Source organism: Patagioenas fasciata, chromosome 28, assembly GCF_037038585.1.
Source record: "Patagioenas fasciata isolate bPatFas1 chromosome 28, bPatFas1.hap1, whole genome shotgun sequence".
NCBI lineage: Eukaryota > Metazoa > Chordata > Aves > Columbiformes > Columbidae > Patagioenas > Patagioenas fasciata.
This window is the reverse complement of record NC_092547.1, coordinates 908522-932385: the sequence shown is the minus strand read 5'-3', so window position 1 is coordinate 932385 and position 23864 is coordinate 908522. Positions and strand designations below refer to the sequence as shown.

At 48.4% G+C, this 23864-nt stretch overlaps 1 protein-coding gene across 1 annotated transcript in view; it reads left to right on the top strand.

The window, feature by feature from the left end:
• The window catches only part of LOC139825775 (dynein axonemal heavy chain 9-like), a 35708-nt gene that overhangs the window by 6412 nt on the left and 5432 nt on the right, over positions 1–23864 (top strand). Inside the window, exons 5-19 of the mRNA XM_071799960.1 lie at positions 2785–2937; positions 4149–4274; positions 4906–5145; positions 6236–6396; positions 7429–7585; positions 8989–9093; positions 11743–11900; positions 12205–12343; positions 13548–13835; positions 14311–14521; positions 16791–16918; positions 17393–17501; positions 18183–18330; positions 19599–19773; positions 22731–22904. Coding sequence (XP_071656061.1) covers positions 2785–2937; positions 4149–4274; positions 4906–5145; positions 6236–6396; positions 7429–7585; positions 8989–9093; positions 11743–11900; positions 12205–12343; positions 13548–13835; positions 14311–14521; positions 16791–16918; positions 17393–17501; positions 18183–18330; positions 19599–19773; positions 22731–22904 — 2472 coding nt within the window. The remainder of the gene's footprint in view (positions 1–2784; positions 2938–4148; positions 4275–4905; positions 5146–6235; positions 6397–7428; positions 7586–8988; positions 9094–11742; positions 11901–12204; positions 12344–13547; positions 13836–14310; positions 14522–16790; positions 16919–17392; positions 17502–18182; positions 18331–19598; positions 19774–22730; positions 22905–23864) is intronic.

Here is a 23864-nt window from a genome sequence, read left to right as displayed (position 1 = left end):
TGGCCAAGGCAGGACTTCCTTGGGTTGCCACCCACCCCTGCACAGCTCTGCTTGGCCTTGTTTGGGACGCATCTTTTATTCAGAGGTTGGTGCATAAAACCAGTCAAAACGTTCACAGCAAAAGGCGAGTGTTGGATGATGAACAAAGTCCTAATTCTGTCTTTTGGTAGCGAGTATTTTCACTTTCTTCAGGCTTTCCACCATTTTCAGTATTGATGTGAGCACAGGAATGGAGCAGGTTTGCATGTGTATTTGGAAATGCTGTTGTTTCCCTCTAACCTTTAACGCTGCTTCTATCTGTGTCTGCTGCTGGGTGATTTCAGCCCACAGAGTATCATAAATACATAGTTGATTGATATTGAAAATGAAGAGGAAAAAAAAACCACAGGAAGCAAAGATACTGTGTTGAAATGCTCTGTTGAGTAAGAAGAAATTCCTGGTGTTTTCTGTTATTCAAAAGTATTTGCAGTAAAATCAAAGTAAATGTCAAGCAGTATCATACATAGATACACTCTCAGCCTTCCCAATGTGGTTTCAAAGTCTGATGATTCCTAAAGGAGGATTAAATACACAATGACATTATCCTCGTGAACTGGGTGCTGAACTTGTGCAGATTCAGGTGCGTTCGGGCTCTGGCAGCAGGATCGCAGCAAGTGCTGGGGTTGTGTCCGAACCCTCCAGACTGGACAGGGTCTGGGAAGGGGCAGCTGGGGATTTGTGACCAGAAGCTTCTACATGTAAGAAAAAGTTTCTACGGTTTACTTACGGTTTGAAAAGAGATAAGCTTATGGCCTCAAGATACGCTTAATGGCCTCAAGTTGTGCCAGGGGAGGTTCAGATTGGATATTGTAAAAAAATTCTTCCCAGAAAGGGCTGTGGGGCATGGGAACAGGCTGCCCAGGGCAGTGCTGGAGTCACCATCCCTGGAGGGGTTTAAAAGACATTTAGACGAGGTTCTTAGGGACATGGATTAGTGCCAGAGCTAGGGTATGGCTGGACTTGATCCTGAGGGTTTCTTCCACCCAAAATGATTCTGTGATCTGGGGGGATGCTGAGTGCCCTGTGCTTCTCAGAGTCACTTAGCACCTCCCAGGGTTTGGCCCTGCTTGTATGTGTGTGAGAAGCTGCGTCCACTTGCAGCACAGCTCATGAGAGGGAGGGTTGTAGTTCTTTGTGAGTCAGTGAGTCAGAATTAGATGGACAAATCCACCTCCACCCTTCCTTCTCTGAAAGCATCAGAGCATTGGGCATCTCACGCAGAATCCCAGAATGTCAGGGTTGGAAGGGACCTGGAAAGCTCATCCAGTGCAATCCCCCCATGGAGCAGGAACACCCAGCTGAGGTTCCACAGGAAGGGGTCCAGGGGGTTTGAATGTCTGCAGAGAAGGAGACTCCACAACCTCCCTGGGCAGCCTGGGCCAGGCTCTGACACCCTCACTGAGAAGAAGTTTCTTCTCAAATTTAAGTGAAACCTCCTGTGTTCCAGTTTGAACCCATTCCCCCTTGTCCTATCACTGGTTGTCACTGAGGAGAGCCTGGCTCCATTCTCCTGACACTCCCCCTTTATATATCTGTAAACATGAATGAGTCCCCCCTCAGTCTCCTCTTCTCCAGCTCCAGAGCCCCAGCTCCCTCAGCCTTTCCTCACACGGGAGATGCTCCACTCCCTTCAGCATCTTGGTGGCTGCGCTGGACTCTCTCCAGCAGTTCCCTGTCCTTCTGGAACTGAGGGGCCACAACTGGTCACAATATTCCAGGTGTGGTCTCCCCAGGGCAGAGCAGAGGGGCAGGAGAACCTCTCTGACCTACTGACCACCCCCTTCTAACCCACCCCAGGTACCATTGGCCTTCCTGGCCACAAGGGCCCAGTGCTGGCTCATGGTCACCCTGCTGTCCCCAGGACCCCCAGGTCCCTTTCCCTCATTTCTCATCTCCCCTATGGGAGTTTTTCTACCTCTCTGCTGTAATTGAGAGAGGCAGCTCCTGTCTGGGACTGCTTTGGGAGCTTCCCCTTTCTGTGGGGACGTCAATCCTAGGAGAATCTCACCTTCATTGGCGTGGGGCGCGCAGTGATGCAGTTGTGTGTTACGCAGTGGTCTGGAAGAAGTGCTGGTGACCTGCTCAGCTCCCAGCAGGCAGATGCTGATGTTGAGAGCCCACAGCATCTCCCTGTTGGCTTTGCAGACTCAGATGGAGGTGAACAGGAGAGAACTGAATTATTCTTTTCTTTCTGGAAGAGTGCTTTTGGTGAACATGGTTGTTCTATAGGAGGTCTGGGCTGTTTATCATAGGTCTTAGGCAGAAATAAAGATCTTTCTTCTCCATGAAAGAGAATTTAGGATATTTCACTAGCACAAAATCAGTTTCTAGTAGTGGAAAAACAGGAAAGTTCATAGTGAAGAAAACTCCACGTTGTGCTGAGAATAGGATGAGGTGGAGAAATGGCTACAGACTTCTCATCACTACATGTAGGGAAATTTGGGGTAGGAGTCATGAGGTGTTTCAATGTTTTCTATGCTTTTGCTCTGTATGGAAGATTTCCCAATGGAGAAACATGATTTATTAAGGCATGTCTGTTTTCTAAATTACGTAGAAATAGGTGGAAGTATTACAAGAGACAGCAAGAGGCTTTTGTTGGCAGTATGTTGGCCACATTTGAGAAGATGTGGTGCTACCTAAATATCCAAGATATTTTGTTAACATGATTTTGCTTGTGACATGTATAGTGATCTTCATTCCGCTCGTCCTATCTCGGTTGCTTTATTTACACAACCCGTTTTGCAGGTGCAACGTCATCTTTCCAAACTCTTTGACAGCTTGGCCAGGATGAAATTCCAGCTGGACTCTGAGCAAAAGCCAACCAAGGTTGGCCTGGGAATGTACAGTAGAGAGGAGGAGTACGTCAGCTTCAGCGAGCCCTGTGACTGCAGTGGGCAGGTGAGAGGGAAGTCCTTGTCTATCAGAACTGTCCGGTGGAGTCTGCTCCCCTGCCCCTCGTGTGAGATCCCTTGCCAAGACGTCATAGAGCTTCACTGCTCTCCCCTGGTGCATGAGAAAAGCTGGAAGAGGTGGTGATTTAGTACCTCCTTACACCACAACCTTTCGTGTCACTCTGGATAGGTCCTCACTAAGGGGGGACGTGGATGTCGCAGTCCACTGTGAGAGAAAGAGCTGTGCCATTTTTCTGACTAGGTTTTTAATTTGATTTTTTCTAAGACCTTTTGAAGGTTAGTCTTAAAGCTTGCTACAAATATCCTCGGTGAGGGAGGGGATGCAGACTGAAAAGAGACTAAGCTATTCCATAGTACCTCTGCACGGGTGTGTTTGGCAGGAGAAGGCCTTTTACCTGTTTCTCAAGTCTTCATTATTTCATACCACGAGTGAAAGTATGAAATGTAAGAATCAAGCTACTGCTCAGCTTATCTATCCTGGTAGTTTCACCTTTCTGCACGGTCTATTACAGGAAGCTAAAGTACGTAATACCGGCTACTGAGCTCCCCAGCAATGGAGCTTGCTGCGTTCAGTCTGTCTTCTTGTTGAGGGCTTTGCCTGTGAAATATGAAATTCAGCAGGAATTGTGTTCCCAAGTTTGGCAGCATCTTTCTTCTGCTGCTGGCAGACTGCCCACATCCCACCAGGGATTCTGTCATGGCCTGGAGGTGGAACACACCTGACCAAATTATTCATTGACGGAGTTCATTTTGGTTCCTCCTGTAGCTAGAGTTCAAGAAAAAAATCTGTCTTCTGTTCTTGGTGTCTGGAAGTAGATGCTAATCCTACAGTACCAGAATTAGCCAAATCTACCCAGTCTGAAGGAGGCTGTGAGGTTTGGTTAACTCATAGAATGTCCTGAGCTGGAAGGGACCCACCAGGATCATGGAGTCCAAGTCCTGTCCCTGCAGTGACAACCCCACAGGTCACCCCGTGTGTCTGAGGACGTTGCCCAGTCTCTCCTTGAACACTGTCAGGTTGGGGCTGTGACACCTCCCTGGGAGCCTGTTCAGTGTCCAGCACCTCTGGGTGAAGAACCTTTCCCTCATGTCCAGTCTAAAGAGAACTGAGATGCTTGCCTCATTTCCTATCTTCACTAATTACCAAAGGCACTTAAGAAGAGCAAATGTGTTACTGGGATTTAATCTCTTTTCCAGGTTGAAGTCTGGCTCAGTCATGTACTAGACAGCATGAGGGCTACTGTGAGAGATGAGATGACAGAAGCCGTCATGGCTTATGAGGAAAAACCAAGGGAACAATGGCTCTTTGACTATCCTGCCCAGGTATCTGCCACTGCTTCTTATCACCACTCGGGCTGGCTCGTGGAAAGGTAGCTCTTGGGTTCCCCATCAGTCCTGCCCTTCCCTTCTTTCAGCAGCTGTGGACAGGCATGTTTCTGGCCTCCACCTTGCTATCCAGGAGAGAGGGAGGATGAGTTGTCCTTTATCCTGGCGGTCTCCTGATGGAGTTTTCAGGCTGAGCTCCATGCTCTGGTTGGGGCTCTTGGTTGGGTGACAGAGCCCAGGGGCTTGGGCAGTGCAGTCTGTACAGCCAGAGCAGTGAGAGGTGCAGCAGGAAGGCAAAGTGGTGAGGCCTGATAAGAGTGAAGAGCCCCTCAGATGCACCTCTGACAACCTCGTGGTCTCCAACTCTTCCTCCTCTGCTGTGTCAGGCATGTGAAAGGTGCTGATTTACTTATAACTAGCTGCTAAATGTGTCTATCACTGATATGGTGTTTTAAATGAATGTCATGGAGCAGATCCTTGTTGTACTGTCTGCTGTGACTACTGTATGAAAAAATACTTAATTTCATGTCACGGATGTTTCATCCTTGATCTCCCTGTGGATCCGACACTCTTGAACATAAGGAAGCTTTGGTATTTTCCCTGATACTGAACCAGCCTATTTCCCTAGGTGGCGCTTTGCTGCACCCAGATCTGGTGGACAACCGAGGTTGGGATTGCCTTTGCCAGGGTGGAGGAAGGCTACGAGAATGCGATGAAGGAATATCACAAGAAGCAAGTGACCCAGCTGAACACCCTCGTTACCATGCTGATCGGGCAGCTCTCCAAGGGCGACAGACAGAAAATCATGACCATTTGCACCATCGACGTGCATGCTCGGGATGTGGTGGCAAAGATGATAGCACAGAAGGTTGGTGTTGGCAGTTCAGCACAGTTCTGTGGGTGCTGGAGAGGGGGCTTCAGGGGGCCCAACCACTGGCCATTCAGATCACTGCCGGTCTCAGTGGGAGACGTATGACTAAATTTATTTCTACAATGTTTGTAGTAAGTGTGCAGAAAGCCCCTGTAAGCCTGCAGAGCTGTGCTGTGTCATGGCCCTGCAACACCAACTTGTAGTTGCTGCAGATTCACACCAGGAGTGAGAGCGCGGCACTGCGTCCTGGTGCCAAGACATGTGCTGGTGGATGATGGTGGTGTGTTGGGAGGCTGCTGGACTCAGTCTCAGTTTTGACTTTAGAAAGTAAGAAAAAGCATTCAAGCTTTGTTCTCTGTAGCGTCCTTTGTCTGGTGTGGGGCCACAGGGACTTATGTGGGACTCCCTTCTCCTGCAACACCTCTCCCACACTACTCCCCTGTCCCTGACACCATGCCAAGTGTTTAGCCTTGCAGGTGGGTGGGAAGATGCCCTGAATGTATTGGGTTGTGGCTCTTCCCTCATCTGTGTCATCTCAGAGGCAGCCAGGCTGCTCACAGGGTTTCTGTCTTCAAGGCTCAGCTGGGCTCAGTGGTGCCTCGGTCCAGCCTGGGGTGAAGTGATGCATCTGGACCTGCCTGCTGGTTGTGCAGAGAGCGCTGGCCATGCCTGTCTTTGTCCACCTGTCCCCAGTCTGTTTCCTTGGTGCTGTCTGCAACCTCTTCCTTGTCTAGATGGCCTCTGCTCCTTCTCTCACTCTGGTTGCATTATGAGACCTTCTTCATGACTTGCTGCTTCTTAAATCTATTCAGGAGTCTTTTTGTAAGGCTCTTTCTCTTGGCCATTAATTTTTTCCTCTCCCACCAATGTGGTCACTAATTTGGTTCCTCCCCTTTACTGGTGGGAGATGGGGAGGTGACATTTCTCACCGCATTGCAAGGAGGCGGCCTTCCTCACCACACCTGCCTTGCAGTGAGGACCAGTCATCCCCCATGAAAATTTTATAGCAGTCGCTATTTTGGCCCCCGAGCTGCATGTGTCTGGCATCCCCGGCCTTCCTGTGATGGTGTTTGTGGGTGTGTTGCAGGTGGACAATGCCCAGGCCTTCATTTGGCTGTCACAGCTCCGGCACAGATGGTCAGATGAGGAACGGCACTGCTTTGCCAACATCTGTGACGCCCAGTTCCTGTACTCCTATGAATACCTTGGCAATACCCCTCGGCTTGTGATCACTCTGCTGACCGACAGGTAAGTCCCTGGGACACAATGTCATAGCTGGGCTTTGCCACACAGGTAGAGAGAGAGATGCCAACCAAAGATGGATTTAGTTCAGACACCTGTATCCCTCTTGTTCTGTCCCCATGTCCCAGCACTCCAGTGGTCGAGCTCTAACTCTTATCTGGTTTTTGGTGGTACCCTCTGGGGAATTTGTACATCAGATCCCTGGGTGGGATTCAGCTCACACATTAAAACACTTGTGGGTGTCTTCCTGTGCACAAGATGTCCGCAGTCCATAAAGCTGGTGAGTCTAGAGAGCTTTCATCCCATCTTGAAGCAGACATCTACCTGGTTGCCTCAGTGGGGACACCTAGGGTTACTTGAGATACTCTGTGTTGTCCCACCTGGCTTCCAGCTGCCAATCCAGAAGTGTAAAAGTCTCCTATGGACCCCTTGTCATATCTCTCCACCCTATGTGACATTTCAGCAACCAAGAGCATCTCAGGTGGCTCTAGTCACCTGTGTTAGTCAGCTGCGTCAAGCCCCCAGGTATCATCAGGTTTGGTTGGCTATATTGACTACACCTCTGTGGCTTATACAGGTAGTATAGATACTCACATGTGGACACCACCCCAGTGTCCATCATCAACATGATGGAGAAACTTTGGGACTTGCTGCAGCTTTGAGTTGGGTTCACTCATAGGCCACCTGAGCAGGTTTCTGTCAGTGACAGGTCTTCCAGAAAAGCTGTCCTTTTCTCATACTGCCTGAGATGTGCCCAATATCCATGAGTTGTATGAGGATCCAGAGAGAACACAAGCTGGACATGAAGAGGTTTGGGCAGACCTTGGTGGAAGATGAGTATCTCTTGGAGAAAACAGAGCTGAGCAGAGGTGGTAATTAATGCCAAGAAGGCTTTCAGCTCAGACATGACCCCTGCTCACGTACAGCTTTTCAGAGGAGAGGCTCTGCTGAGTGCAATGCTCTAGTGCTATTGCCCTGCAGCCCACAGTTGACCTATTGGACATATTTCCTTTTTTCATTCATCATTCACTGTGAAAGATGTTACATCACCCTGACCCAGTCACTGCACCTGACCATGAGCGGAGCACCTGCAGGCCCTGCGGGCACTGGCAAGACGGAGACTACGAAAGATTTGGGGCGAGCCCTGGGCATCATGGTGTACGTGTTTAACTGCTCCGAGCAGATGGACTACAAGGTATGGCTCCCACCTCGGCTGCAGTGCGGTCACATGGGGCTGGGGATGCTCAGGGCCCGAGCAAACCTGAAGGATGAGAGTAATCCAATGGTACCTGGGGTGCATTAGGAGAGGTATGACCAGCAGGTCAAGGGAGGTTGTTCCTTCCGCTCTGCTCTGCCCTGGTGATGCCACATCTGGAGTTGTGTCCAGTTCTGGGCTCCCCAGTTTAAGAAGGAATAACTGCACAGAGTCCAGCAGTGGGCTACAAAGATGCTGAGGGGTCTGGAGCTTCTTTCTTGTGAGGAGAGACTGAGAGAGCTGGAGCTGTTGAGCTGGAGAAGAGAAGCTGAGAGGGATCTGATCAATGGGATCAATATCTCAGGGTGGGTGTCAGAGGATGGACCAGACTCTGTTCAGTGGTGCCCAACGCCAGGGTGAGGGACAACGGGCACAGACTGAAACACAGGAGGCTCCATCTGAACATGAGCAGAAACTTGTTTGCTGGGAGGTGCCAGAGCCTGGCCCAGGCTGCCCAGAGCGGGTGTGGAGTCTCCTTCTGTGAGACATTGAAACCCGCCTGGACCCACCTGTGTGATCTGCTCTGTGACCCTGCGTGAGCAGGGCTTGGACTGGGGGATCTGCAGAGGGCCCTTCAGCCCCCACCAGGCTGGGATTCTGTGATCACCTCTCTCCAAATCCCTGCTACACTCCTTTAAGCTGAATGCCTTTTCCTTCTCCTCCCGTTCCTTCTCTAAGATTTGCACAAGGTTCTTCAGGAGGCAGAGACCCGAACTATCTTCTCTGCCTCATTATGCATTTCCCTTCCTTTCTGGAGTTAGATTTCATGTGTACTTCTTCAAAAATGTTGGTCTGTTCAGTTGAGACCAAGGCTGTGCTGATAGTTGGACCCTGGTCGTTTCTTCTCGGCGTGCTCGCGACCTGGCAGCCCCTGGCACGGGGAGGGACCTGTCCTGGTTTTCTCAGGATCCTCTCCCAGAATAAACCCAAAACATAGTGAACCTTCAGCCGCTACAGAGCACTGAATCATTAGGCTGAGTCTTGCTCTCTGCCAGTCTGGCACGGTACAGTGATTTTGGTAGCCTCGGATCGTATTTCATTTAGCTTGTGGGCTCTCCCAGGAAACGGGACCATCAGTAATTTAGCACAAGTGACCTTTAAATGAAACTGGTGCACAGATATATCGAGAAAGTGCAATTAGCAGATAAAGTGGCAAGCTGCGCAGAGCTATAAATATTATAATTGAGTTGTGCCTGCTGTTTCCATGCACTTTTCTAAATACCCACAATAGACTGTAAATTGCTATAAATAAACAGGCTGGGAAATAAAATCAATTTTTTGCTGGAGTTGATTCCATTTATGATTTCACTCCTGTAATCTTTGTTTTTGTTTTGTTTTTCCAGTCTTGTGGGAATATTTACAAAGGCCTTTCCCAGACGGGAGCCTGGGGCTGTTTTGATGAATTTAACAGGATCTCAGTTGAGGTCCTTTCTGTGGTTGCTGTACAGGTGAGTGGAGAAACACTCATAAATAAATACAAACAGAGCAGAGCCATTCTGCAGTCTTTGGAGCAAGGGTAAAAATGGCAATTGCATATTGCCGGTTTCAGTTCTGTGTATAGGCAGGTGTGGGATTAGATCTCAAGATTAATCACATGAATATCACAGCACTGCCAAGATGTCGCAGTTACGTGCTGCAAAGATATTTGTCACTTTTCTTGCCCCAGTTACAGCATTTGTGCCAAGACAATTCTTTGTAGCATCTTTTCCCAGACCACTACGCACCATGGCTCTGTACCTGTTCCTCCTCAGGAAAGCACTCGTGTCATTAATCTGCTGTGAGATAATTGCAGCACATCGTTTCAAGACAGAGAAGCTGCCTTGACTTGCGGCTGCTCAGTCTGCAATGTAGGGAATAATTTTCACAGAGGGGAAGAGGGGTGTTTGGGGCAGATCCGCTGGACTTCTGGGGGTTCCTTATCACCCCTGGTCAGGCACAGGTTGTGTGTCATACTCAGGAAATGGGAATACATTCAGGATTAATTTTCTTAACCTGTCTCCAAAACTATATGGCTGTGGATTTAGTTCTGGTGTCTGTAACGACAGCTCTGCCAAGTGGCTTTGGAAGGTATTCCTGGCCAACTGGCACCATTCCTTGGAGGAATGTGTGCAGCCCCGTGGTGCTCCCAAAAGCCAGTGTCAGCTGGTGACACTCGGGAGCTGGAATCTGGGGCAGATCTGCGGCCCTTGCTGACGCGCTTGCCCAGGGTACCCTGACACCGTGGGATTAAACCTGGGACAGAGCTATTGGAGCGGTGCCCAGCTGGGCATGGGTGTTTCCCCTGGCGAATGGTTTCTCATCTCCTCTGTAGTTCAGCTGCTCAGTGCATTGTGTTGGTGAGTCTCGTGTGAAGCGCAGCAGCATCCCTGGAGAAGGGCTGGAAGGGAGACTGGCCTCCCCATCGTGCCAGAAAGTCCTGTGCTCTCGTGCTTATATATATAATCTGTCACTTCGCGTCCTCCTTCCCCTCCTCTTACCAGCCCATGAGGAAACCTGGCATTATTTTATACAGGGGAAGCCTTGGGGGGCTTCAGTGCAGAAAACTGAGGTGCCAAAGTGCCCAAGTTCTTCAGGATCCAACTGTCAGCTGAGTGCGTGTTTTAGGATCCTAATATCTGATTGAGGTGCTGAATTGTTCCTGGACTCCCTTTTGGGCTCAGTGTTATAGAAAGATATAAAGCTCAGAAGTTTCTACACTTCTGTAAATGTTTCGGTCAAAGACATTGTTCTTAACCCCTCCATGAACTCCTCATTCTTCTCATCTGTTTCACTCATAATTGGTACCTTATGTGGCATCCCAGAGAAGCCCCAGGCAGGTACAAGAGTTTATGTATCATTCCCTCTCAATTTCTCTTCCGTCAGGTCCTAGTTTAAAGTTGTCATTGAAAAAAAGTCTTTGAGGATCTTGAAATAAAAAGGGAAGCTGAACAAAAGAAGCCCAGGAATGACTCAACTGCTGATGGTTCCCTCGCTCCTGGCTGGAGCGTGGCAGCTGAAGAAAGCGGCACGGCCGTCATTCCGTCATGGTGTCTCCTGGCTGCTATTAGGAGTGTTACCATGGCGATGTTTAATTGGCTGTCTTACTCATGCAGCTGATGTCGATATGGTTCCTTACAGGGAAAAATTCGATTAATTGCTTTACTTTGAGATGGCAAACAGTAGTGAGGTTAGAGCGGTGAATAGAGAGAGATTTGCCCCTCGCTGAGGTGCTGTTTGCAGAGAGGTGAACTCTTCGGAAGGAGAGGAATGAGCAGAACAAAGCTGCAATCAGGCAAATATAAAAAACAATATAATATTAGTGAGTGAAGGTGTTAGGAGAGGTTTTACAGCTTCTGCCTTCTGGTTTTGGTTTTAAATCAAACATCTGATGTCCCAAAATCTTTAAAAGTGATATCAAGTGGTCAGTTTACAACTGAGCTGAGGCCAAGCTTATTGGGAGGTGCTACCCCTTCTCTGGGCCTGGTCAGGGAACGGAGCAGGCACAGGAGGGTTTTGGGATGTCCTGAAGAGCAACGCTGTGTGGGGAGAGGTGAGATGGGTAAAGGGAATAATGGGCCCATATTGTGATAGACTTTGGGGAGTGCGTTTGGGTGTTGGCTGTGTTGTGGATACCTGTACTGCCCTGTGTCTCTCTCACACATCAGACCTCTGCTGGGCTGGCTGGTTCAGAGATGGTGGAGCCTCTGGTGGTGTTTTTGCTGTGAGATGTGCTGAGCAGTGTCCCACAGGTGATGTCAAAAGCCAAGGTGAATGCAGGCAGTGCTGGGGACATTTCCCGCTCCTGAGTTGCTCTTCCTGACCCACGTTCATCATTGTCTCATGGAGCAAAGGTGTGAAGTCTTGCAACTCCTTTGCATTTTGACTTTCCACTCTCTTCAGCTCTTTTTTCTGCTTTGCCAGAGTTTGACTGAGATGGGAAATTGATATTGCCATGCTGATGTACTCCAAACAGTGTATAAAGCTTTATGCTGCCGGTAGAAAATAAAACAGTGATTAGCCCCATTTGTCACGAGGCCAAGAGTAACGAAGGAAGCACCGTTGTCTGATGTGTTTTTCATAAGTGAACGCTGATACTATAGTACTGTCTTGATTTCTAGGTGAAGAGCGTGCAGGATGCAATACGGGAGAAGAAGAAATCCTTCCATTTTCTTGGAGAAGACATCAACTTAGTACCATCAGTAGGCATTTTCATCACCATGAACCCTGGTTACGCAGGGCGAACAGAGCTACCTGAGAATTTAGAAGCTCTCTCCAGGTGAGTCCAGGTCAGGGTTTGTGACCTGGCAGAAACTGTCTTTTGGAACATCCAGGCTCGACCTCATGTCCTTGGGGAATTCACTTGCACAGGGCATTCGCAGGTAGTTTAAGCCTTGCACAACAGGCCTGGGTCTGGGCACGCACAGGCAGGGCAAAGCAGCTCTGTCCCTTGTCGTGGGGAAGGCAGAGGGTGACCTGGCTCATAAAAGAAGGCCTAGAAGATGAAGCTGCAAATGCGGTGCCTGTAAGACCTGTAGTCAAGAAATACTTGTTCTGCAATGCCTCCTCACCTGTCATTTTAGGCCGTGTGCGATGGTTGTGCCAGACTTTGAGCTGATCTGTGAAATTATGTTGGTGGCTGAGGGATTCATCGAGGCCCGGGTGTTAGCCAGGAAGTTCATTACTCTCTACCAACTCTGCAAAGAGCTCCTGTCCAAGCAGGTGAGCCTGATTCTGTGGCTGAGTGGTATGATGAATCTCCAAAATCAGCAGAAACATGGCACTGTGCTGCTCAGCTCCATGGCTAACGTTTCACAGCTTTTATTTAATGACTGCATTTGCACTGGCTGCTGGGGGAGGAGAGGGTTGGTGATCATCGGAGCAATAAGATTTTCAGACTGCTTTACTGGAGCATCTGCAGGGACAAAAGCATTTGACCAGCTGCATTAATGGGAGACCTTTCAGTGAGTTTAAATGACACCATGTTTGGGGTAGTATTCAGTGACCTTTTGCTTTCCAGTCTCTTCCTATTGATTCTCCTGCCTGCAAAGGGTTTATGGTGTCCCTCTCTGAGTTCAGCCTTAGGCTGGTTCCAGGTCTTGTTAGAGTTACTGTCAGTGCAAAGCAAATCAGATTTTTCCTTGTCATTATTTGTGTAGATCGAAGCTGGGTCCAGAGGAGACCTGAATCAGGATTCCTGATGATACAAACCTGATCTTGGCTGTGCCAGCATGAGGCTGGGTGGGATATGCTCTGTCGCAGAAACTTGGTGCTGTGCCTTGAGGGGCCTGGTGGAAGCCATGGCCTCCCACACAGAGCAGTCAGCTGTCGAGCTGTGCTCTGGAGGGTGTTAACAGGACAGAAATATGAACAGTTGTTTGTTGGCTTGAGAGTTCTTCTCATGCCGTTTTGTGGTACTTTTTCAGCAATGTCTTTACTGACCCCTTATTCCTGGACCTCCTCTGAGACCAAACAGGCTTGTCATCTTGTGATGGGCAGGGTGGAGAAACTTGGGTCTTTGGGGCCTCATAATGGACTAACAAGCCTTTCACCTTGGTGGCTCCTGCAGATGCAGGGGGCTGGCTGGCCTTGCTATAGGTGCTTTATGATTTAGGTGAAACAAATTGCTTTGGTCTCTGGAGTGCAAATCCTGCTGCTGTCTTACTGCCAACTGTGAGCCCATGTGATGGTCTGAACAGCTGAATTATTTGACTCTTTAATACTGTCCCTGACGGGAATCTCACCTACTGAGATGGAAACCAGGTCACTCAGGCTGGAGAAGGTCTCTGGCCACAATGCAAATAACAGATTTAGATGTATTTTCATTGCTTACTAGTCTGGCAGTTTGGGAATGGTGGTTCTTCACCCTACATGGTACTGTCTAAGCATAAACTCATGCCTCTTTTTTTTTCTCCCTCTGGTGTAGGATCACTACGACTGGGGCTTGCGTGCCATTAAGTCAGTGCTAGTTGTTGCTGGCTCCCTCAAGCGAGATGACCCAGAGCGACCCGAAGACCAGGTTCTGATGCGCTCTCTTCGTGACTTCAACATCCCCAAGATTGTGACGGATGATGTGCCGGTGTTTATGGGGCTGATTGGGGATCTATTCCCTGCACTGGATGTGCCTCGGAAGCGTGACCTGAATTTTGAGTCGTTTGTGAGGCAGGCTGTGCTGGACCTCCGGCTGCAGGCTGAGGACAACTTTGTGCTCAAAGTAAGACCAAGAGATCTTCTGCTACACCCACATCGCCATCAAATCATTTGGGTTTTCTCAAACAGCTTTGCTTCTACAAAGAGAGCTCTGCACAGCATTGTCCTTGCAGGCAGATCTCGCTGGAGGGCAGTCAGCTGTGCTGGGTCTGAGGCAGTTGCACCTGCTCCTGAAGTCAGCACTGGATCAGTCTCTGGGCTTCCAAAGGGGCCAACTTTTGTAGGCTCATGAAAGTGTAGCCCCTGGAGAGCAGGGCCTCATCAGGTGGTGGTTGTCAAGTATAAACAGCGCTGAAAGTTTATCTGCAGGCTGAGGATTTCACCCATTGTGATTAGAGTGGCTGGACCAAACTCAATTGTCAAATCTGCTTGTGTCTCAGGGTCACGTCTTTCTAAAGAGGTGGCCCAGTGGGACCTATTTTATAGACCTGAACTTCAGTTTGGCATCTTTGTCTAAAATTTGGGAGTGTTTTTCTCAGGTGGTGCAGCTGGAGGAGTTGCTGACGGTCCGGCACTCTGTCTGCGTGGTGGGTAACGCGGGCACGGGCAAGTCTCAGGTGATGAGATCCCTGAACAGGACTTACCAGATAATGAAGCGACGTCCTGTCTGGACAGACCTCAACCCCAAGGCAGTCACCAATGATGAGCTCTTTGGCATCATTAACCCAGCAACAAGAGAATGGAAAGACGGTAAATGTCATTTCATGTCTGAAATATGTAGATAAAGACGGGTGTTTTTAATGAATTTCCCGAGCAGCAGCAGGGTGACTGGTTCTTCATGTGCAGGTCTGAGAGCCCAGGTGCTTGTCTGCTGCCTACAGCCACATGACAGTTTGTTGTTGAAAGGATACACAGGATGTTTTAGCTCTTTGATCTTCAAATGGGAAATATAGCATAAGCCTACTTGATCCTATTGCCCTAAGAATAATTTTAATGCCCATTAATACCAACACTTGCCAGTTCCTAAGTGGGGCAGGCAGTTTTTGGGAGTTGGCTGGACCAGTGATGGAAGAGATGTCCCTCCTGCACTGTGGTGTGCACTGGGACCCCAAAAAATGTCCCATCCCCAGGTTTTCATTGCTGATAGCACGCACAGCAGCCTTAACGTCAGTTTTTCCACTCAGTATGGCTGCCCGATCTCTGTAGCACACCAGCGTTTGCCAAGCTGTTGATCCTGCTTACTCCTGAGGAACATTTCAAACTTGCTGGAAGATTACAGAAAATCTGGAGTGGAAATGTTGGGTTGTGACTGATACATAAAGGCAGCTTCGATTTACGTGTGCGGCGGGTTTGGGAGGTGTGGGGGAGGTGAGGGAAGACATTACCATGAATCATCCACAGCAGCAGATGAGCTGCCACCCACCTCCCCTGGCCCCGCCATGGACCCTTCCCGACCCCCTGCTTTGCTCCAATGCCAGGTTAATTTTTTTCTAATTGTAATTAGGGAGCCTAAATCAAAGTGGCAGAGGGACGTGCAGGGTACAGCCTGAACTGTGCAGACTGGCTGCAGCAGTGGCTGCAGATCGAGGGCAGCGGTGACACCGAACAGCAGGAGGGACATTTTACAGGTGACTGTCCAGTGGTTTCTGGCCTGCGATGGTTTAAATGAAATAGTGGCACTCCTCCCTGAGCTTTCAAGGCAGGTATTTTCTGCAGTAACCATTCCTGAAAATGTTGTTTCATGTTGTCAAAGACCAGCAAGGCAATCTTCACCACAGCCTAGCAAGAGGTGACCTGTTCCCTTACAGATCAGCCCCTGCTTTTCCGCTCCCCAGTTTTATCCTGTCACATTATCAGAAGTTGAAAAGGTCCTACATGTTAGGTGGTAAAAGGTCCCATATGGGAATCCCAAAAGTGTTCTTTGCAGAACAAAACTCTTCTTTTAAACCCCAAGAGAGCCGTGTGCTGTGGATGCACAAGGTCGGGACAGAGGCGCTTTCCTCTCCCCGCTGCCGCGGTGTATCCGAGGGAAGCCCTGATGCCCTGAGACAGCAACTGTTTCTGATGCTAATAATGTCGGAGTGGTTCCCAAGGCGTGTCCAACACGTAAGGAACTGGCTGGAGGCAGAGGCGCTGAAGCGTTATTTTTGTTGACCCAGTCTCGGGATCACACACCTGTTCCAGGTGAGCCGTTCTGCATTTGCTGAGCACAAGCTTTGTCTTCAGTCAGATGGTGCCACCAGCTGTTCCTGATCTGGATCACAAAGAAATAGCTTGTCCTGGAGAAAAAAAGAAAAAAAAAAAGAGTCCTTGTCACAATTCACTGGAAGAGAGGCTTTTTTTTAATGTTTGCCTGATGTTTTTTCATGAAGACCAGCATCTCCCGAGGTATTTTCACATGCAGAGGAGAGCAATAGTTTTGTGGAGTTTTCATTTGCTCTGCAGTGCTGCTGCTCTATTCCCAGCCTTCGTGGTCTTCTTAACATTCATTATTTACTCCCCTTGAGACTCTGTATCCTCTCTCTCCTTGATTTTACCAACATTTTGTTCTGTCGTTCAATGTCATTCTGTGCTTGTTCTCCCCTCAGTCTCACTAAAGCCATGACCCAGCGTTTAATGCATCTTGATTGCCCTGATATACTTTGAGCCACAAAAAAATATTTATAAGGATTTCCTAGGCATATTCAGGTGGTTTTCTCTGCATTGTATAACTCATGCCGCCTTTTGCCTTTGAGTAGCTACTCTACATTTTTCTTATCCCTTATGATTCTCGGTGGGAATGAAGCTCGTGCGTAGGTCTGCAATCATTTTCAGTAGTGATAACTGATAACCCTTTTTTCACTTTAAAGCAAACTAGAACCGTATTGTGATATAGTAATATTTACGTATAGGCACATAGAGTTTTGCATGTTTGAGAGGAAAGCATTAATTAGAGTAATTTTTACTGTGTTGCTGGAGAAAACCGTTAGAGCAGGTGTCAAGTTCAGTGTTCATCACCATCTTCCTGTCACCCTCCCAGGCCTGTTTTCATCAATCATGCGAGAGCTGGCCAACATCACGCATGACGGTCCCAAGTGGATGGTACTAGATGGAGATATTGATCCAATGTGGATTGAGTCTCTTAATACTGTGATGGATGATAATAAGGTAATGAATATAAGTTAAAGAAGGAGATATTCTTTGACTGCATGGCATGGTTCAGCCTAAAAATGCAGATGCTGAAATAACACCTCCTAGAATAATGCGGTTGTGTTTCTTCAGATGCACCAAACAATATCACATATAGAAAATGGTGCATGAGGGGAAATAGCTCAAATCATGGTTTCATTGTAATTTCCCTTCCTGGAACTGGGCTCATGGATAATCACAGATGTCCTGATTGTAACTCCAGGCCCTTCAAAAATAGGGTGGGGTCATAATTCCACACCTTTTTCCGCCGCTCGAAGGGAGCGCTGTTCCTTTGAGTCATGGAAGACAGTTCTACTGCCTGCTGGAAATCAGCTGCATTCCCTCAAGGAACTGTGCTGGCAGCAACCAAGCTTTTTAGTGCAAAGTGCTGAATGCTTTTCATTCCTGTTCCTGGGGAAGATGTCATTCTGTCTGTCTGTCTGCCCAATGCAGGTGCTGACCCTGGCGAGCAATGAGAGAATCCCTCTGAACCCAACGACGCGGTTGGTGTTTGAGATCAGCCACCTGCGCACAGCCACCCCAGCAACCGTGTCCCGAGCGGGTGAGTCCTGGCCTGAGCTCCGCACTGGGATTTGCCGTGAACCCAGGAGGATCTAGTGCCATTAACCAGTCTTCTGTTGGCCAACTTGACTCCTGTTGCAAGTACCCAACCTGAGATCACAGCGGCCGTGGGTGGACAGGGCAGGTTTCTGACAGACAAACTGAGGATCCTGACCCCAAATGCACATGTGGAGCTGTCATCATCCTGGAGATTTACCCAGAGCACTCTGGCTGTTGGTGGGTGATCATGGCTTCAGCGTTGCTGAGTGCTCCTGTTGTGCAAAGCCCTTTGGATGGACTTTATGAGGAGAAGGACAGTATCTGTCTCAAAGAGTTCTTGATCTTCTGAAGAAGTGCATGAAGTATGGGAGAAGGGAATGGAGGTGTCCCCTAGTTTTACACATGGGGAAATGGGGCCCAGAGCAATGAAACTGCTCAGACAAGACAATGTTCTGAATTTAGGGCAAGGTCATGAAAAGCGCCGTGGTTTCAAGGGTGAAGTTTCTTCACTGTTCATGTTTCTACTCTGCAGTGGGGCAGGAAAAGGGGGCAGGTAATGGGACGTCCCGTCATATTTGATAGGGTTTTAGTTGTGTGAAAGTACCTGGTAAACTCTGCTGGAAGAAAGGAACAGTTTCTGCTATGTCTTCACTATATGTTCTCTCTTACCCTGGGCCTAAAGGGATCCTGTACATCAACCCGTCGGATCTGGGCTGGAATCCTCCAGTGAGCAGCTGGATCGACAGGCGAGAGATCCAGTCCGAAAGAGCCAGCCTGACCATTTTGTTTGATAAGTACCTGCCCATTTGCCTGGACACCCTCAGAACAAGGTACCATCTGATGAGTGATTGTGTCACCCGTGGTGAGGGCATGGGGACACCTGCCACTGTCCAGCCCAGCTGTGCTGCGCTGGGTTGTGCTGCACATGATCCTCCTTGCCCCTGGAAGCCCTGAGCATCATTGGCTTAAGCTCAGAGAACCAGCAGGGCGAGGTGGGCAAAGTGACGCTCCTGCCTGTATCGTGTTGGTCAGATCTGGTTTTCATCTGATTTTGATTTGATTTTTATTGTATTTCCTGTATCAACTCTCTATCTCTTGGAAAATAATTCCGGCAGATCCCAAAGAGAAAGCTTTTCAGCCTCCTGATGTGTCAGGCTAGACCTGAGCCCACTCCACAAGTTATTTTTCATTAAGAACTTGGGTATTTGGAAGGGTCCTAGTGCTTCTTGGCTTGATTTGGCTTTAAAGCAGTGTCCACAGGGAAGTCATGTGGTTCTTGCTTATCATCATGTGAAACCATTCTCTTTCTCATACTGTGGTGAGGACTGGCCAAAGTAGAGTCCCAGAAAACTTAAGGGAGCATCTCCCATCCTCTACTTGCTTCCTATAGTTGCACTTTCCTTTAAAAACAAAAGAAAAATCAGTGAGCATGGGAGATGTCAGCCAAAAGGGGGATGTGTCAGAAGGGTCTGGAATCAGGACTTAAACATTGTGCTAGGGAACTTCTCTCTGTGGGACCAAGTTGGTTTTGACTGTTGGTAGCAAAGTCAATCGGACGTTTCCCATTCTGTTTGCTGAACATTGTCTCAGAGCGTGAAATCCACGGGATTAGCTGCAGGCAACCCTGAGCTGAGTGTTTTGGTAGCTTGCTTAATTCAGAAATCGTAGAACCAACCTTTCAAATAGCTATAATTACTTTATGGAGGACTTCAGTGCAGCTACAATATTAGTTTGGAATTCTGTAAGTGTAGCTTAAATGAATGTAAAATGGCGAGATGAAAGGGTTTATTTTATTACTCCTCTATTTGACCGCTTTTGAACTCATCGTGCTCGCAGGAAATCATTGCCTTTAGCAAGTCTTCCATTCTGCTTCTTTCAAGAAGATCAAAGTTTTAAAATGCTTGAAACTTCTGATTATTGTTATTACTTGTGTATGTGCCGGTGCCAGCGGGTCTGAGTGTGAGAATGGGTGTTCTCTTTATTGTACCTGGGAATAGGACACGTACCGCTGACAAGCAGAATGCCAGTATTCTGAAAGAGCATTTCTAGTCTTCCTGGGTTGTGATGGACGTATTGCTTTCTAATTTCCATCCCTTAGATTTAAGAAGATTATTCCCATTCCTGAACAGAGTATGGTTCAGATGTTGTGCTACCTCCTTGAATGTCTCCTGGCAGAGGAGAACACACCTCCTGACTGTCCCAAGGAGCTTTATGAACTTTACTTTGTCTTTGCTGCCGTCTGGGCCTTTGGTGGATCAATGTTTCGAGATCAGGTAAGACGGAAGATGCCTCTTCAGCATCTTTCACACAGTTTGTTTGTGTGGTTTTGTGTTGTTTTGATTTCTTCATACTTTCTGAAACATAGTGCTATGCCAGTAATGCTGTTTTCCTGGGGCTCTCATATAGGTGATAATAAACTAGAAACACAACAATTCCTTTTACGAAAGGCCTCGTTATCCAGGGTGTAACACCACCAGAGAACAGCTGAGGGGTCAGTGGTAAAGGTGGAGGGATGTTTGCTTATGCAGATGCATCTCACTGGGGAGAAACATAAGGTTAACTTATAGAAGCCTGTGGATGTGCATAATGTGATCAAATTAAGACTGATTTATCAGATGGATGTATCAGTGGAGCAGTCTTTCAGCCTTCTGACTGCACAGGTAGACGTGCTACATAACACAAACCAGCCGGTGTTTTGTCACCAGGGCAGAGCAGAGCCGGAGGAACAACCTCCCTTGACCTGCTGGTCATACTTTTCCTAAGGCACCCCAGGTGCCATTGACTTTCGTGGCCACAGGGGCACACCTACTCTTGGGTGGTTGCATCCCCTAGTCAGAGGACGCCTTATCCTCAGATCTAAAGTGTGTAGTCCTGATGTCTGGGTCTGCCCACACTGCACTGCTGTCAAGGGCTTGGAGATCCACGTCTGATCTCCGCTGGGCTTGTGTCAAACTCTGTGTTGTCTGGACTATGCGGGAGGTCTCTCCACGAATGTAACACCAGACACCCCTCCCCAGCTCGGGTGGAGGCACTGCCGTTCTTGATGGCTGCTCAAGCGCTCCCAGGGGTCTCTTTGTGTGTTTTCATGTACCTTAACGCCAGACCTAGAGTGTCTGCTGGTCTCTTCAGATTTGCTCCATGCCAAGGATCAGATGCTTCAGGAAGTGCTGAACAACACAGCTCAAGCTCAGCTGGGTGCTCACTTGGTGCCATCACACCTTGTGACCATTGAATGACCTGTGCGAGACCAGCTTCCTTGGTCCTTGTGAAGCCTCCATTTCCCATGTGCCAGCTGGGAAATACTCAGCCTTAGTGTTGCCAGTCTAGGATGACTTAAAGAAACAAAACAAAACACAATAAAGCCTGGGAAGCACTACTTGTCTTTGCTTCAGCAGTACAAGCGCAAGTATGCTGGTGTGCGGTGCTGTGGCAGCTGGCCGCTGTGTTCCCCATGCCGCACAGTCAGTCTCGGGTGCATCAGGCCGGGCTCCTGCCTGCGGTAGTGGCTCTGGGTGGGCTGCAGGAGCAGCTGCAGGCACAGCGACCCTCCGGGAGGCTCCGCCGGGAGCCTGGCTGTGCGTTGCTGCCCGCGATGCTCTGTAAATGTCAGAGCTGAGAGTGCGAGGATACAGCAGTCCGAGCAATGGGGAGCCTGATGAAAAATGATCCAATATAAAATCTGTTTATTGCTTTCCACCGAAGGTGCCCTTCGCGCTGACCTTTCGCGGCCGAAATGTCAGGAGAAACAGTCTGGGAGGCTTCCCACTACTCGGTGCTTGTTGGTGGGTAGCGGGGCCCCTGTATAAAAACAGATGATAGATTTGCCATTTCCTGGCTCTGAAATTAGCGGTAATCCATATGGGGTTTTTATTAAGGAAGTGGTTTGAATTCCACACCGTTCTGGCACTAGAGCTGGGGCTGGAGTGGCTCCATTTAACCGCGGGGTCAGGGAGGGCGGGCAGCGCGGCACAGCGCGCTTGCAGGCGGTTTGGCTGTGCGGGGTAAGGGCACCCTTGTGGGAAAGCTTTTAGCAGCCACGCACGTCCCGCTCCACTGCGGGCGACTCTGCTGCCGCTGCTGAGGAGTTATAACAACAGGAGAATGGAGAATTACAGGGATTCTGCCTCTCTGAATAGCATGAGTCTGCAAAATCGTGGATACTGTTAATGTGTTTTTCAAATCCACTGGTCTTTTGAGGGACTGTGGCTCAGGAGGCTTTATGGAGGACACTTGGTTCAGTTCAGCAACAAACCCAGGTTTCCTTATGGAGGCCGAGCAGCCTATGGACAATGTGTTGGTGACCCCACATTGTATGGCTATGGGGAGGAGAGACCCGCAGACACCCCAGGAACAAACTGTGCTGTTAAAACGGGCTAAATGATGCGTCCGGTATTTCACAAACATCTTTCTCACAGCAATTTTCCTCTCCTCCTCCCCTCCACCTCTCTCCAGTTCCCATTGTCCACATGGGAAGGTGTTTGGGCAGAATGGCTGGCCCAATGTCATACAGGAGACCTAGGGCAGAGGAGGGGACTAAGCACATTTTGTGAGTCCTGACCCAGCATCTAAAGCAAAACTGTCACCCCAGTTGAAAAAATTCAGATGCTCCAAAATCTCCATGTGTAGAAAGATACAATGGGGAAAAGCAAGGAAACGGGTGCTTTGAGGGGAATGTGGCAGCGCAGAATCACGGCGGGGCCAAAGGGGCAGACCCTCGCTGCTGCTTTGGTACGCTGGGGTCTGCAGTCCTGCTTGTCTGAAACGTTGTGGCTTGAAAAGAAGCCAGAAGACAACAACTCACTCTGAATAGAGTGGTGTGATTGATGAGGAAAGGCTTTGGTATGCATGCTGTGACTGACCATGAGCACAGATGTAGACGGATGTTGTGTCCTTGTCTGTTGGAAGAAGTAGGCACCAAGAATCAATCAAGTGGTCTGTTTAGTCATAGGCACGTATTTCTCTTTTTCAAATTGATCCATCTATCTAGTCTCAGACATACCAAGAGTGATCAACACAGAGGATGAATTATTTAGATGAATAAATAGGACTGATGAGCAGAAATGAAGAAAATGAAAAATTAGGCTTAATAGCAGGAAAAATGATAAGAACTTTATGCTGTGGAATATATTTTAAGGACTAATCCCGCTCTGGTGGACTGGGATAGATAACATTCTCCATTACTAATTAATTGATCCAGATTAGTGTATTTTCTCCACTTTTTGTCTTATAGCTTGTGGACTACAGAGTGGAGTTCAGCAGGTGGTGGGTGGCAGAATTCAAGACTATCAAGTTTCCCTCTCAGGGCACAGTCTTTGACTTCTACATTGATCCAGAAACGAAGAAGTTTGAACCTTGGTCTAAACTTATTCCTCAGTTTGAATTTGATCCAGAAATGCCCTTACAGGTATGTGAACCTTGCACGTGTTTTGTCTGGGAAGAGCACATGCATTTTAGTGACTGTATGCAGGCATTTCAATTGAAGTCTCATTCGAGGTCAAGCACTTCATAATAAGAATGGCATTCCGTCCTGGTTTTGTTAAAAACAAGTTTCTCTTTTAGTGAATTTGCCTGTCAGGTAAAACCTTCATATCAGCTGCGTTTTCCTGGAGAACCAGATCCATGTTTTGGTAAACATAGCAATGGAATGTGAGGTTATTGATAAGGACAGATTCGCATCTCGCGAGAGGGGCAATGAGAAACAGGTGACCAAGAAACTGACAAACAGAGTATAACATCCCATTCACGTGAATACTTCATATAAAAGTGGGAGATCACGAGGATCTCGTCCATTTTGCTTATGGCCGAGATTAGGAGAGGACCTTGCTGGTCGTCCCTGCGAACTGAGGCCTCATGACAGACTGAATCCAGCTCCGGTTGGCTGCACAGTCCAGTCCAGGACTTCAGGTGCCAGCTCTGCAGTTGCTGGGGCTTTCAAGATTGGTTTTGTATATTTTGTATTATTTTCTCTATTCTTATTAGTAGCATTAGTAAAACATTTTTAATTTTTCCAATTCTCTTCTATCTATCCTTCTTTCCCTCCCAATCACCTGTCCTGAGTGGGAATGGGGGAGAGAGAGGGGCTGAAGGTGGGGGAGAGGGGGCTAACAACACATCTGCCATGGTTGTATTGTCACCCCACAATCAAAACCCTTGACACATTCTTTATGAAGTACAACTCAATTACCCATCTTTCTTTACTGTACTTTGACTGTGAAGACTCATCCTCCATCCATCTTCCAGAGCTGAGTGATGTACATGAGGCGCAGGCTCAGAGACACCTATGAGCCAGGGCTGGTGTGCCCAGGGTGCGGGATGGAGGTGCGTTTGGCCTGCAGAGAGAAGCAGGATGTGGGACAACGTAGTG